This window comes from Tyto alba, unplaced genomic scaffold (genome assembly GCF_018691265.1).
Source record: "Tyto alba isolate M040663 unplaced genomic scaffold, T.alba_DEE_v4.0 Super-Scaffold_22, whole genome shotgun sequence".
Taxonomy (NCBI): Eukaryota; Metazoa; Chordata; class Aves; order Strigiformes; family Tytonidae; genus Tyto; species Tyto alba.
The window spans coordinates 9,145,740-9,160,727 of record NW_024881296.1 but is presented as its reverse complement, the minus strand read 5'-3'; the positions used below and the strand labels follow the sequence as shown (position 1 = coordinate 9,160,727).

The 14,988-nt window shown below is 36.9% G+C and overlaps 1 protein-coding gene across 7 annotated transcripts in view; it reads right to left on the bottom strand.

Annotated features, from left to right (window-relative positions):
- The window catches only part of RYR2 (ryanodine receptor 2), a 430,624-nt gene that overhangs the window by 268,634 nt on the left and 147,002 nt on the right, over window positions 1–14,988 (bottom strand). For 5 of the 7 annotated variants that reach the window (XM_033008863.2, XM_042795831.1, XM_042795834.1 and 2 more), the window contains exons 4-5: window positions 13,167–13,187; window positions 4,927–4,941 (exon numbers count right to left, since the gene is read on the bottom strand). The exons of 1 other annotated variant lie outside the window; for it this stretch is intronic. In XM_033008863.2, coding sequence (XP_032864754.2) covers window positions 4,927–4,941; window positions 13,167–13,187 — 36 coding nt within the window. The remainder of the gene's footprint in view (window positions 1–4,926; window positions 4,942–13,166; window positions 13,188–14,988) is intronic. One more of the 7 variants, XM_042795836.1, reaches the window with a different exon arrangement.

Below are 14,988 nucleotides of genomic sequence, written 5' to 3'. Positions count from 1 at the left end.
CATTATTACTGTGCAATTTTTTAATCTGTTCTAGACCAATGCTGATGGAGGCCTGTATTTATCTAAAAACAGCAATGATGATGCAATCCTACAAGCTGACTAGAATTGAAGACCACCACGGGTAAGTGTTCGATGAGATCTCTTAACCCCCACAATTATATCACTGTCGAGATTTTTTTCACACTGAACACAACTTCAGATGACTAATGAGAGCTTCTTTCTAATACTAGGCAACAGCCAGCTGGAAAACACAGGACAGCTCATTCTCTTAATACCAGCATGATCAATAACAACTTATGAAAAGCTAAAAGAATTTCTTGATGACAAAATACAAACTCAGATTAATTTAGCCTAAGGCAACTCAACAGTCAGTCGAGAGAAAAAGGCACTTTTAGTCAGTAATTCAGCCCACCTAAAATCTGAGCAACCCTTTGCTGATACCTATGTTTCTGCTTGTGGTTACACAGGCAGGGACCTTAGGATATCCATGTCTCTAAATCAGGCATTTCAGTTTTGTGGGATGAATGCTGGCCAAAGAATTCAGAAAACCCCAAGCAGTGGTAAAAACAGAATGTGTGGAAACAGGCTGAGTCACCACAGAACTTGCGAAGTAACCCTGGAACAGAGCTAAAAGCTTTGTGAGACAAGATTAGTCAGGCAAAACAAAACAATTCACACTTGGAATAGCAACTCTGGGAAATTACATCTCCAGCAGCATTGGAGAACCTGAAAATACTGCAAGCAATAAAGACTATGAACAAAGCTACTGAGTGTGAGCCAAGGACTTTTACATGTTATTCTTGCTCACAGAGGTACCAACTTAATTTAAAAATCTTGACACAAAAAAGACAGAATTTCATTTCCAAAGTAACAACATCCAGGACCAGAAGCCTCAAATTCTTCTACCAAAATAAAAAATGCTAATGAGACCCTTCTGCAATTACTCTGCTCTTGTGCTGCCATTTCCAGTGGTTGAACCCACAGCATTTAGTTGCTTAGAAATTAAAGATGCAAAGTAAATCAAAACACTGACATGTGGCATTGTGGTAATATTCCTTCAACCCACACATATTAAAGAACAGCGACACCAAAGGGCGAATTCAATTAAGTCTAAAATTTCTTCAGTTGTCTCACTGTAGCCTATATATCACGTTAGGGTGGAATAACAGACAGGAAGTTGAGCCTATCAAGACATTATATGTGCTATACACTTTCTAGTCTTCACACCGTACTTTTAAATCACTATTTAGTTGATTGACTTTTCATGGAACTCACTACAAAACAGTGCTGCAAAAATTCAGGTATGATGATTAGTATGACTGCTGACTCTGCTGGTACCTACTCTCAGATAATGATGGCCACTGTGACAAAAAAAAAAAAAAAAGAAGAAAAAAAAAAAAAAAAAAACACAAGAACAAAACAGACTTATTTCATTGACATGATCAGCAGTTACTTCCTATTTTTTGTCATTCCAAGCCAAAGAACAGAAAAAGTTGTTTAGTTAAACTATAGGTTTCCTAAGGATGACTTTAAAAGTTGCATTACAATATGTATTTATGCTTTATGTAAATATCACATAAAAATATGAACCTCAATAAATCAACTTGCCAACAGAAGTCATAAGCATGTCTTATTCAGTTAAGGACACAGAGATATTTCACTACCTGTATTAAAAAGATTGGAATCATTGGTAATGATGATAAACATTTGTGCCAGCACCATGCTAAATGATCCCAAATTTACTAATATTGACCTGTCAGAAGGCAGAATAAACAGCCACATATTTAGAAACACTTCAAATGGACCTCATGATTAATATTTCCAACACTACATTTCTGTTATCACCTTCCCAGCAATAGGAAACTTCACATCAATGAAAAGCAGATACAGTGAAAATAAATCAAAAATAAGTAATATTGATCATCTGTTTCCAGCCTTCTATGTAAAACAAACATTTATATTTATGGATGAGGCAATACTTCCATTACAAACTCCTACTTTTAAGCGCTTTCAGTGGTTTTGAAAAAAAATGCCCAAGAGGATAAAAACTATCAATTTTTCTCTTAGCCTAGTGAAGACTTCTCTTCCCTTGTACTTATCCTCCTTCACTGCATAGGAGCTAGAAGGGAATAATAAAAATCTTCCTGGTTATTTTAGAGCTAAATAAGTGGAGGAGGGAGGCATTTTTCACTGGTTAAGGTTAAGATTTTTCTGTTGCTGAATGACACAAGGAATGTGAATCATCCTTGTCGAGAGAGAAACTCACAGATAAAGAGTAAGACAGACAGCCAAGTGGGAAGAAAAGATGGATCAGCAGACGAGTCATGCTAAGAAAATTCCTCTGACATCATTAAATCCAGCCCTTAAAATAGCACTGCTTGTCTAGCCCAGAATTCCTCCCTGTTGGAGAGTGAAAAGGAAGCAAGACCATACCATAGAACAGCAAACTGTCCAGGGATGAAAATCAGTAAACAGAACATTTCAGAATAAGAATTGAGATTTGATACTGATAATTAAGGGAGAAAGTAGAATATGGATAATCAACACATCTTGGCTAAAAACATAGCCAATTGTTCAACTGTCAGTTATTCAAAATGTCTGGAGGTTCACTAAGTGCCTTGTCATTGTATGTATGGATGGATGGATGGATGGAAGAAAGGGAGAGAGAGAGAGAAGGAGAGAAGGAGAGAAGGAGAGAAGGAGAGAAGGAGAGAAGGAGAGAAGGAGAGAAGGAGAGAAGGAGAGAAGGAGAGAAGGAGAGAAGGAGAGAAGGAGAGAAGGAGAGAAGGAGAGAAGGAGAGAAGGAGAGAAGGAGAGAAGGAGAGAGAGAGAAAGGGGGGGAGAAAGAGAGGGGGGGAGAAAGAGAGGGGGGGAGAAAGAGAGGGGGGGGAGAAAGAGAGGGGGGGGAGAAAGAGAGGGAGGGAGAAAGAGAGGGGGGGAGAAAGAGGGGGGGGAGAAAGAGAGGGGGGGAGAAAGAGAGGGGGGGAGAAAGAGAGGGGGGGAGAAAGAGAGGGGGGGAGAAAGAGAGGGGGGGAGAAAGAGAGGGGGGGAGAAAGAGAGGGGGGGAGAAAGAGAGGGGGGGGAGAAAGAGAGGGGGGGAGAAAGAGAGGGGGGGAGAAAGAGAGGGGGGGAGAAAGAGAGGGGGGGAGAAAGAGAGGGGGGGAGAAAGAGAGGGGGGGAGAAAGAGAGGGGGGGAGAAAGAGAGGGGGGGAGAAAGAGAGGGGGGGAGAAAGAGAGGGGGGAGAAAGATAGGGGGGGAGAAAGAGAGAGGGGGGAGAAAGAGAGAGGGGGAGAAAGAGAGGGGGGAGAAAGAGAGGGGGGGAGAAAGAGAGGGGGGGAGAAAGAGAGGGGGGAGAAAGAGAGGGGGGAGAAAGAGAGGGGGGAGAAAGAGAGGGGGGGAGAAAGAGAGAGGGGGAGAAAGAGAGGGGGGGAGAAAGAGAGGGGGGGAGAAAGAGAGGGGGGGAGAAAGAGGGGGGGGGAGAAAGAGGGGGGGGAGAAAGAGGGGGGGGGAGAAAGAGGGGGGGGAGAAAGAGGGGGGGGAGAAAGAGGGGGGGGAGAAAGAGGGGGGGGAGAAAGAGGGGGGGGAGAAAGAGGGGGGGGAGAAAGAGGGGGGGGGAGAAAGAGAGAGAGGGGGAGAGAGAGAAAGAGAAGGAGAGAAGGAGAGAAGGAGAGAAGGAGAGAAGGAGAGAAGGAGAGAAGGAGAGAAGGAGAGAAGGAGAGAAGGAGAGAAGGAGAGAAGGAGAGAAGGAGAGAAGGAGAGAAGGAGAGAAGGAGAGAAGGAGAGAAGGAGAGAAGGAGAGAAGGAGAGAAGGAGAGAAGGAGAGAAGGAGAGAAGGAGAGAAAGAGAGAAAGAGAGAAAGAGAGAGAGAGAGAGAGAGAGAGAGAGAAGAGAGAAAGAGAGAAAGAGAGAAAGAGAGAAAGAGAGAAAGAGAGAAAGAGAGAAAGAGAGAAAGAGAGAAAGAGAGAAAGAGAGAAAGAGAGAAAGAGAGAAAGAGAGAAAGAGAGAAGAGAAAGAGAGAAAGAGAGAAAGAGAGAAAGAGAGAAAGAGAGAAAGAGAGAAAGAGAGAAAGAGAGAGAAAGAGAGAGAGAAAGAGAGAGAAAGAGAGAATGAAAGAATGAGAGAACGATAGAGAGAGAGAAAGAGAGAAAAGAGAGAAAAGAAAGAGAGAAAAGAAAGAGAGAAAAGAAAGAGAGAAAAGAGAGAAAAGAAAGAGAGAAAAGAAAGAGAGAAAAGAAAGAGAGAAAAGAAAGAGAGAAAAGAAAGAGAGAAAAGAAAGAGAGAAAAGAAAGAGAGAAAAGAAAGAGAGAAAAGAAAGAGGGAAAAGAAAGAGGGAAAAGAAAGAGAGAAAAGAAAGAGAGAAAAGAAATAAAAGAAATAAAAGAAATAAAACAAGGAAAACAAAGAACTGAGAAGCAGAGTTCCTGCACACACTTAGTGAGCTGAGGCAGTGAAGGGCCAGTGACCCACAGCCCAAGGGATTCCCCACTCAGCCCACTGAGACACCATACCCTCACAACAGCATTCTTGCAACAGAAGAAACAGTGTGCTGTCCTTTGCTTTCCAAAATGCCCAAATGTTCTCCTGTGACTTTTGTTATTTATTCATTGTCTCAAGTTTTTTATTTACCAGATATTGTTGCATTCCCACTGAAAGGGTAGGGGTCAACTGAGAATTACAGAAGCCAGCCCAGAGTTCTCTTTCCACAAACATGCCTGCTTTTGGTCCTACATGATCTAAATAAACCATAACTCCAATCCAAGCTAGAGTCACGGTGGTTTCTAAATCCAAATTTTTACAAATTTCAGGATGTGCTATTTTAGTGAAGGCAAGTTTGATGCTGATGTTAAAAAGAAAGAAAAATGATGAATTAAATTAAATTGTAGGAATTCACAGAAAGTATAATACCAAATGTTTAACTTGCTTACCTTCATCATAAATTTCTGTAGAGTCACGAGAAGGGGAAAAAAAGAGAAAATGTGAAATGAATATTTGCTTTCAGGTGCTCAAAAATGGGATTTGTTTTCCCTAAAAAAGTGAGTGGGATACACAGAACTACAAACCACATTTAAAAGGAACATTTATCATTGTAATTAGCATAATTATAGCTCATGCTAGAAAGCAAAACAGCTGCTCAGAACAAGGCTTCATCATATTTTTATGCAATAGTTTTCTCAGATTTTTTTTTTTCTACTTCAAATAATATAGCACATTAAATACTTATTGTTTAAAGATAAAACACAGTTCAGGTAAAACAGGAGCCATGCCTGATCATCTTAAACAACTCGCTCTGTGGATAGTTTTTAACTAAGCACAATGCAAGTTGTAAATTCCTGCATTCAAAGTGCAGTGCTGGAGAACACCACAATTGTAGTAACATATCATATGTAAATGCACAATAAATTAAAAAAAAATAAAGTGTTACTAATACTTCATGCAGTGGTTAAAAAAAATAAATTAGTGCCACATGACAGGTGTCAGAAAATTATGAAAATTTTTAGGTTAATTTTCATGGAGGTTGCTCAAGAATAAAAGGCGAGCAATATGTTATGTTACATGCAGTGCTTTGTTTTTCTTTGTGTGAGTTTTATAACCACCTTTTCTCTTTTGACCTCATCACTTCATGTTTTGATATCACAAAGTTCAAAGCTAAGGACTGAAGTTTGGCAGCAAATCTCTATCCACATGAAAAGAGAGTCTAACTGGACAGCTTCCAAGCAAGACTGGGTGCTTTCATTCTATACATGCTTTTAGAACGGAAGTATCTGCTCTCAAAGATGTACAAGATGTTCTAGCTTAAAAAAAAAAAAAAAAAAAAAAAAAAAAATATATATAATCTCATGATCTCAAAATGTTCAAAGACTTCCCTCCTTAAAAGTCTTCTAGGTCTGCTTGGTAGACATTTGGAAACAAACTGATCAACACTAAAGATATGCACTCTGTCCACCATCCCCATAAAGCAAGGATTTAAAATACAGTATGATCATTCTGTCATTACTGTTCATCCCATTTCTTGTCACCCCAATATTTCGTTTGCTTTTACTGAGTGGCTCCAGAAACTAATCAGAAGTCTTTGCTGACCTGTCTACAGTGGGATGTGTGTGTAAATTCATTAATATAGAAACAAGTTAATTACATAATTAATTCCCATATAACTTTTCCCGTGTTTGTCAATACTGACTTTCATTTGCCATCACGTGGTCAGTTTATCAAGGAGACTAGATGCTAAGACCTCAGTCTTTTCCAGCTGTCATTCATCTATGAAATTTTACTTCCATATTACAAGTACATAAACAACAGTCCTTCTCTGTTGAAACCTTCTGGTTCTCTTCTTGACAATTTACTTAACTGCTTGATTATAATCTCCTAACTAGCTTCAAATTAAAGTGAATAGTTTATCTCTTCCCTTGATTACTAAAATGATACAGCAGCTTCTTGTGCTGGATTTCTTGGAAGACCAGATTTAACAATTCATTCTCTTCAGTTGACATATTAAATGAACTATAACAAACGAGAGAGAAACAATTGTCATCTGTTTGGATCTGTCATATTGTGTTCTTTAGAGTTACTCTGCTTCCTCAATAATTTTGAAGATGATTTACATGTCATTCTTAGAGATAGAATGTGCCTGAACAGCCCCCCTCAAGCTAGAAATCCTGAAAGACAACAGTGGTGAGGGAAGTCAGAATGCATATATCCACCTACTACTTCAAAACCACCAGGGGAAGAAATACTCTGAAACTTAATTGTTGTAAAAATGCTTTCTCTTCACAGCAAACACTTTAATGCACGTTATGTCCCCAAATGTGAAGAGAATGCTCCTATGAAACTTCAGGCCAAGTCTCAGAAGTTACGTGCCGTGAACCGTGATGGCCTTAGCTGTCCAGCTACCAGCAAATGGACGGGGCAGAGTGTTCCAGGTACTCCTGTCACATCCTTCTACAAGAACATTCTCCAGGGTTTTTAGACCAAATCCTTTCTTAGCTAATCAAGAATGCTTACTTTGAATATCATTAACTCTCATCTTGGAGGAAAAAATAAAAAAATAAGACCCTGAAGCAAAACAACAGAAACTATGCACTTCAGGTAGGCAACAGGCTGCTACACGAGATTCTTCTCCAACTTCCTCTGCAGAGGGAAGAACTTTCTGCCCCTTCACACTTGCTCCTTGTGCCTCAGCACAACAGTGCATATGAGTTTCTGGACTAACTTTAGCAACTCAGAATTTGTATCTGGAAATTAATCAGACAAAACAGACTTATAACTTGAAATTTCTTCATATCATTCTAACATCCATTGCTCTTGAAAGGTATTGTTTACCGAACATTAACACCAAAGCGTTAAAGTGATAAAAAGACAGACCAATACAGTCACTAATGGCAACAAACAATTGTACAACAAATAATGCTAACTCAGCTAAAAGTAAAAGAATAGATTAAATTGTGATGACTTGTTATTTAAGTTATACACAAAGCTCCTACTCCATCAGTGGAGCAACAATGATGATAGTAGAGCTTGGTCATGTTTACATTTGAAATGTAACATCCTACACACCCAAACAAACCATATGGATGTATGCAATATCCAGTATGAAGCACTATTAAAAACAAGCTCATTAAGACTTATTAAGGATGAGATTTATCTGCACTATGTACATTTCAGGTAGTTGTGTAGACTTAATTTACAGTCAAGGAAGAGACAGTCATTTCTCAAAAGTAATTAATCTGATTTTTTAAGCTGACATTTTCTGTATGATGGGACCAACTACACACTAGAAATGTTTGATTCTCTGCCTTGCCTATAATTAGGAGTCTAAACAACTTGCTACTCCTACACTGTCTACAGTGTAAACACCTAAACTGCTTTCAATATCTGAAGAGTTGAGCAGTAATGAACTAAGAACAGAACACCTACATTGATTCAGATATTGAAGTTCAAGAATCCACTGGAGATTCTCTACTGAGCATTCAGTAGCAAGGTAATAACTGGACTTCTGACATACTTCTGGACTACAAATAAGTGTTTCTCTTAAATCCTGTCCTACTGAATGCAAATTTGATGACTAAATATATCAAAGACACTGTTTCACCTTTAGAGTTCCCTTGTTCAAGAAATCAGAATGTGCTGAGTTTTACAGGCACCTGTTTCTCTAGTATCAATTTTTCTCAAGTTATCCTGAGAGGGAGGACTGGTAATTGAACAAAACCAACAACTAGATAATCCTATTTCAATGACTTAAGTCTTCAGCTGCATACACTATCTGATCTTTTGGGGACAAATGCCTTTGTGAGTGCATAGTGTCACACGAATATCATCCTTGTGGAGGAACTAAACTCAGCACTCAGCAGCCAGATTACCTGTATGGCTCAGAACATGACTTTAAAGGAAAAAAAACAAACCAAAACAAAAACAAAAACAAAAACCAAAACAAAACAAAAAAAAAAAAAAAACAAAAAAAAAAAACCACACATTTGCAGGATTTCAAATCATTAGATTTGAGGCACATAACATCCATTATTGTATCCATCAACCTAATGTTTGTCTCTCAAAATAAAACAAATAAATAAATACAATTTAAAACCTAATGAAGCTTTATCTGAGGACACTAAGGATGTGCTGTTAATGTATATATTTACAGCTGTTTGGGGTTATTATATTATTTGGCTCCTTGGACAGCTTTTAGGTAGTGCATCAGCTACTATGATTGTTCAAACACCTAATTTATAATCTCACCTTAATTGATGGGCTCCCTGGCTAGATTAAAAGAACAAAATAGTTTTTAATTTGGAATTTTTGATCGCAAAGTTTTTAAATCCTTTTAATTTAAATACTGTCTCCTGACTATATCTTTTCTACTATTCTTATAGTATTGTATTTGCTTACATAGAAATACCAGATCTTTACACTAACCTAATCAATAAGTATTGAAAACAAGTAAACTGAAAGTAGATAGTTTGCTGAAATTCACAGTAATTACTATTGATACATGGAACAGAGCGTGAAGTTCTCAGATCTATAATAAGAACTGAAGAAGAAATATCAGACTCCTAGTACACTGCTGGAAATGCTACTATTCTGTTAAAATAAGTTTCAGTCAGATTTACACACAGATTTCTTCCAGAAAGAAAAAGTACACTTACAAAATGTTTGTCTTACATTCTCTTGATGCGAATTAGACTTGAGCTGCAATCAGCATCTGCTACACTATACAGTACACTAAGGATGGAACTGCAAATGTTGCTGAAACCATAGCTGTTGGTGTGGCATTTTAAGCTGTATTTTCATAGCCACTTTATTTCAGTAAGCCTATTCATTTTAACATCATGCAGTGCTATCTCCTCTCATTTTGTCTCAAGATCTGTATGAGAATAATTGAGTGAGCCTATGTTAACACCGCTGATATTACTCCCTACATTGTCACCTCTGCAGTCTGTGTTACATTTAAAATTCGAATGCAAATTCTTTAAACTGGTGGGTCAAATATTTGTGCACAATTAACATATTTTCCCACCACAATAATCTGACAAATGAATCTATATTTAAGCTAATTAATTTAGTGTGAACAAAAAATTCTCAAAAAAAGACAAAAAACAACCCAAACCAAGTCCTTAGATAATTCATTTAATGATTGAAAATCACACTGATTGTAAAGCACAGATGTGCAATTCATTACTTTAAAGGCTCTGAAGACATATTACTGCAACCATTTGTCTTGATGAAGCTTTGTTTTGCAGCTCACTCCAGACTCCACAACAATATTCTTATTACATTTACCCAGTCCACATTATCCTCAAAGCTGGAATTTCTTCACTTCTCAACTCAGAAGTCTCTGTAATGAAAGCAATTTTTTTGACAAGTGTCTAAAGTGTGTCTCCCTACTCTGCAAGTTTCTTTTCTCAAAAGAAACTGAAAATTAGTTTTACTAATGGCACAAAACTGAGCTAACTTAATAACTATCTGGTGGGAAGAGAAAAAGATCTACCATTACCTTCAGCAAAAGAGGTTCTTCTGTCTATTTAAAAGTTGCAGGCAATCCCACAATGCTATAGTTAGCACAGCTGTGCCATTAGTCAGTGCAAGGATGAAAATCTTTGTCCTTCCTAATTTCATTTAAGAACCAATACACTTGGTTTCCCTTCAGGTAAAAAGCTCTTCAGAGTCATCTCTCTTGAAAATAATCATTCTTGATGGCTCTTAATGCCAAATTTTCAAAATAATTCACCAACTAGATTAGGCAAATATGTAAAAAAGGCCAGGTTTTGGAAACCTTAGATGCCCTAGAAAATTCCCACTTCTTACACTGAATTCTGTTACAGTGTTAAACAGTTGTTCTAAAAATCAAGACAGAAATTCAGGTGTTTTCATGGGAACCAAAGTCTTTTAAAAATTAAACCCTGAAAGTATACAACACCCACCTTGAAATCTCATATTTGCAAACAAACACCAGTAGTTGCTAATTCACAGCAACAGACACTTCAAAATTATTTCCCTTATTTCATAAATATATTGAAAGAGAAAAAATGGCAGGCAGATTGAAAGGAATTCCTTTCACTACACATTATTCAATTTCACCTTCTTTCATTACTTGTTTTTTTTTCTTCTGTAGGTAAGATTTATTCAGTGTCTTCTAAGTTTCAGCTGAAATTTAGTAAATCCCTCTGATTAAATGGTGGAGTTTTCCCTGCTTGGTAGTTTACTTAAAAGCAGAAAATACAATTTCAAATATGAAATGGGGGTCAGGATGGAAAAAGTAAGTCTAACTTCCACTGGTTTTTATGTTTCACAAGATGTCTTTAATCTGTTTTATTCTGCACTGATAGAAGATCTAGCACACTTGCTGAGAGAAAAAACGAAAAAGCCAAAGGTTCAAGGAATATCTTAAGCCCATTTAATTCTTACCTAGCTTTAACTGCTAGCACATGCCTTACAGTAGAAAGTAATCACAAGAAGAATGATAGTCACTCAACAGAACAAGCATAGCAGAACTGAAGTAATTCCTTCCAAAATTTTTGTTGGCACACTTTACAGGCTGGAACAGCTCAGAAGTGGATGACTTTAGCTTATCCTTTGAATGGCGTAAAACTGCTTGCAGCAAGGTTCAGTTACTAATTTGGTCATTAATTTGACATAAAGCTTGTCTAATTTAGGCTCTGGGCTTTGGCTTCAAGGTGTTCACAGATACACAGACATAACTGAATGCACTTGTATTAATCTTGTGTGTCCTACATTGGAAAATGGCTTATTTATGTATTAGAATGAGGTGTCTGGCCTCAGCAACCACGCAACTGTGCATCAGCCAGCCTTCTGCTGCATTAATTCCATATGTACATCTGCAGTCCACCATAAGACCTCTGGTAACACTCTGTAATTACAGAGGGGGTTTAAAGCTGCTTCACAGGGCAAACTGAGGCTCATCTGAGATAGAATAATTTCATATTTGAAGTAAAGCCAGCACCCACCTTAACCCCATCATACAGGAGGTTGTCTGGATTACAGAACTGGTCTTTTAGGAAAAGCCTTTAGTCAAAGTAACATGGAATGAAATGTTTATCTCTGCTGTCATGGGAACCATTTCTTTTTAAAATGGTTTAAGGACACATTTCTGTGAAGTAGTCTTTTCAAAGCATAAGATTTTGATGTTACTAAATTCCGAATTTAAAAAAAAAAAATAAAAATAAAAAGAAATAAGCAAGTAGATCTGACTTGTACTTATGCAGCTAATAGTATATTTTCCAAGAACACACTCTGAATACTTCAGTCAAAACGAAGCCATGTCAGACTATAACCAATAAACTTCCATCTTATAATTGTTCACGTATCATGAACTATGAAGCCATGTGCCTGTATTCTACTGAACTTCCTTTTTATGGCTCTTTTTCTCTTTATATCGAAATTATTCATTGGAGTAGAACCACAAAATCTAAAGATTTAGAACCAAGCCCTCTCACTTGTAATTTAAAAAGTGGACAAAATGAGAAGAGAACCTATCAGTATGGCTTAAAAACATTCCAGATCAATCCATATAAAAATCTGCTAGTTGTCATAAATATCAGATTCACAGAATACGGATAATGCTGTCATACTGATACAGTTAGCTAAAATTAATACTTAACTACAGTTATGGTTTAATAGATATTATAAACATCTACATATATATGTCAGATGACATGAATAGTTGGGAATACATGAGTAGAAAGGGTATTGAAAAGCCTAAGCCACCATTTAAACCATGTACTTACCTACAGGAGTTTCAAGTTTCAAGCAAGCTGTAACCTGAGTCACTACTTATTATAAACATAGAATAATCAGAGATTAAGATTTTACCATGTCTGACTGAAATAAAGTGAGACCAGTGCTCTAGCTATGCTACAGACCATATGCCAAAGGATGTCTGATGTTGTTTCTGGTCATGTGCAGCTCAAATTAAGTATTAAGAAATCAAGGAGGCCTATCCAACCTTTCAGAGAGTCTTCTAACATTTTAAATGTGAACAAACAATCCTACACACACTTTTATGACCACTAACTCATACATATGCAGATGTTAGCAATTACATTTGAGAGAAACATACATAAATATGACCCATATAGAGGACTTATATCAGATACCCAAACAAATATGCATGGTATACACAGACACATTAGGAAAGGCCTTAACAACACATTCAGCAGAGAACTGTGCTCTGACTTTATTTGCTAAGATCTATGAATGATTGGGTTTTTTCTGTAGCAGCTGTTCTCCATCATTAAATATTTCGTATGTATATTATTTGCAGTTAGATAGGGTATCACACATTATTTATTAGCATTAATTATCTTACTATCATGCATTTTAGGATTACAGTGTCTACACTGAAAAAGACAGGGTGGTTTACAGAATGGAGTTATAACATTAGACAGCAAGGCTCAAAACTGACAGGCAACAATCACATGTTTATATAACACAATTCTACGACCAAATTAAAGGAGAGGGAAGTCATAGTGGTAGCATGAAATTTGGTATGATGGTTCAGGAATGACCAGATCCTACATGACCATGTATTCGCCTCTTTTTTTGAGCCATGCAAGTTGAAGGGTCATGAACACAGAGGGTATCAAAACAGACAGGTTAGACTCAGTGGCAACATGAAACATTTGGGATCAAGTGAATAAAAGACAGAATCACATACCCATTTTTCCACATCAACTAGCTGTAGAAAGAAAAAGCAAGAAATCAGTAAATCTCTTCCCTTAAATACAGCATATCAAAGTCTATTTTGAAGTTAACATTTCACAATTTTGGAAATGTGTCGAGTATGAAAGAAAATATATGAGTAGATACTATTCTCCTGGCATCTCCTCTTTAAAATGCCAATAACTCATGGTTTTGTCTTTATTTTATGGGAAGCACTTCAAATTCTGGAAGTCCAAAATGTCCATCTAAATATCAGACAATAGGCAGCAAATAAAGATTGATGCTGAACTAATTCCACATTGTATTCAGTACCAACCAGTCAAAAATAGAGAACACAATTTCCCTCAAAATACATCTCCATTTTCTCTTGAGTAAAGCTCTGTCATAAGTGAACATTATTCACTTGAAAAGGTTTAGTGGCTGTTATTCAAGGTTTGTCATTTTAATTAATGCCATAAATATGAAAGGTAAAATTAGCGGGTACCTGTGAAACCCTGACCCTACAATCTGCAACATACAAGACTATCCTGCATATGAACAAAGAACAGCACACCAAAGCATCATTCGTTTATCCTTATGGAGAATGAGAGAATCACTGAAAGCTCAAGGTTTTGTATTAACAAAACTGTTTCAACATTCATTAAGGAAACAGACTTTAAACTACTCTTCTAAGAAGTCTTTGGCCATCTTACAGTCTCAGAAATGGTTGAGACTATATATTAGAAAGGTTACCTATTAAAAACTTAGTTGGCACCACCAGCAGTATGTTAAAGTAGAGTTGTCTCTGGACTTAGCACAGAAAACACTACAGCATATCAAGCCTTCTGTGGTTTTACTGCAGGTACACATTGACCTTTTGTTAGCAGATGCCTCATAAAGATTTAGCAAGGATTTAAGATTGCTTAGTGGAAACCAATTTTCAAAACCAGTAGTATTTGGATTCCAGCTTATTTGTGAAATTACTGTAATAAAAGGTAATTTGGTTCTCATCTATTAAAATAGTTCAAAGTAAATTTTCTCACTTTTTTAATATACATTTCAATTAAAACGGAATTTCATATTTTCAATATTGTTCAGTCCTGCTAGCACACAAAGGTTAGAAAACACCAGTCTGACCTGTCAAGTAATTAATATGATAAACTTATAAGCATTTGTTTGACAATTCCTACCTCTCTTCTGAGATTTGAACCGAATTTAGATCTATAATAGACATTCTGTGATTTCACTCTTATTTTTTTGTGACACATCTTTACTGTGACTTTTGTTATCAACCACAGCTGCAGAAATCCCTCCTAGAGAACACCTAGTGTTATAAAATAGATGCAACATATGAAAAGATATAAGATATTGCTAAACTCTAAAAGCAAGCAATTATTTAAATTTAAATGCAAACAATACAACTACAATGTCTTTTAAAAAAGGATCAAGGAATAACCAAGTTAGATTCACATACAAGTCTTTATTACATTGCTATTGATATATCTTTTGTTTTATTAAAACCGTATACACACTGAGAATATAGCATTATGAGCAATTTGAATGTGTGACAATGCTAGGAAGAGGTGAATTGATTCACATTTTATTGCCTTGCTTTGAGAAGTTCTCAATGTCCCAAAATTTGAGTGAACAGGGCAGTCACAATTGGTATCAGAAAGAATCCACTCAAAGCTCTACATACATTACCAGTTGTACAATCAATTGCCTTACAATTTCTGAATTTATTTTAATGGACACCATTTAGCTTCAAGAGTCAAGTGGGGTATTTGCCGAGTATTTATAAACTGAACACACTAACTCTGCATTAGTATACTCATCTT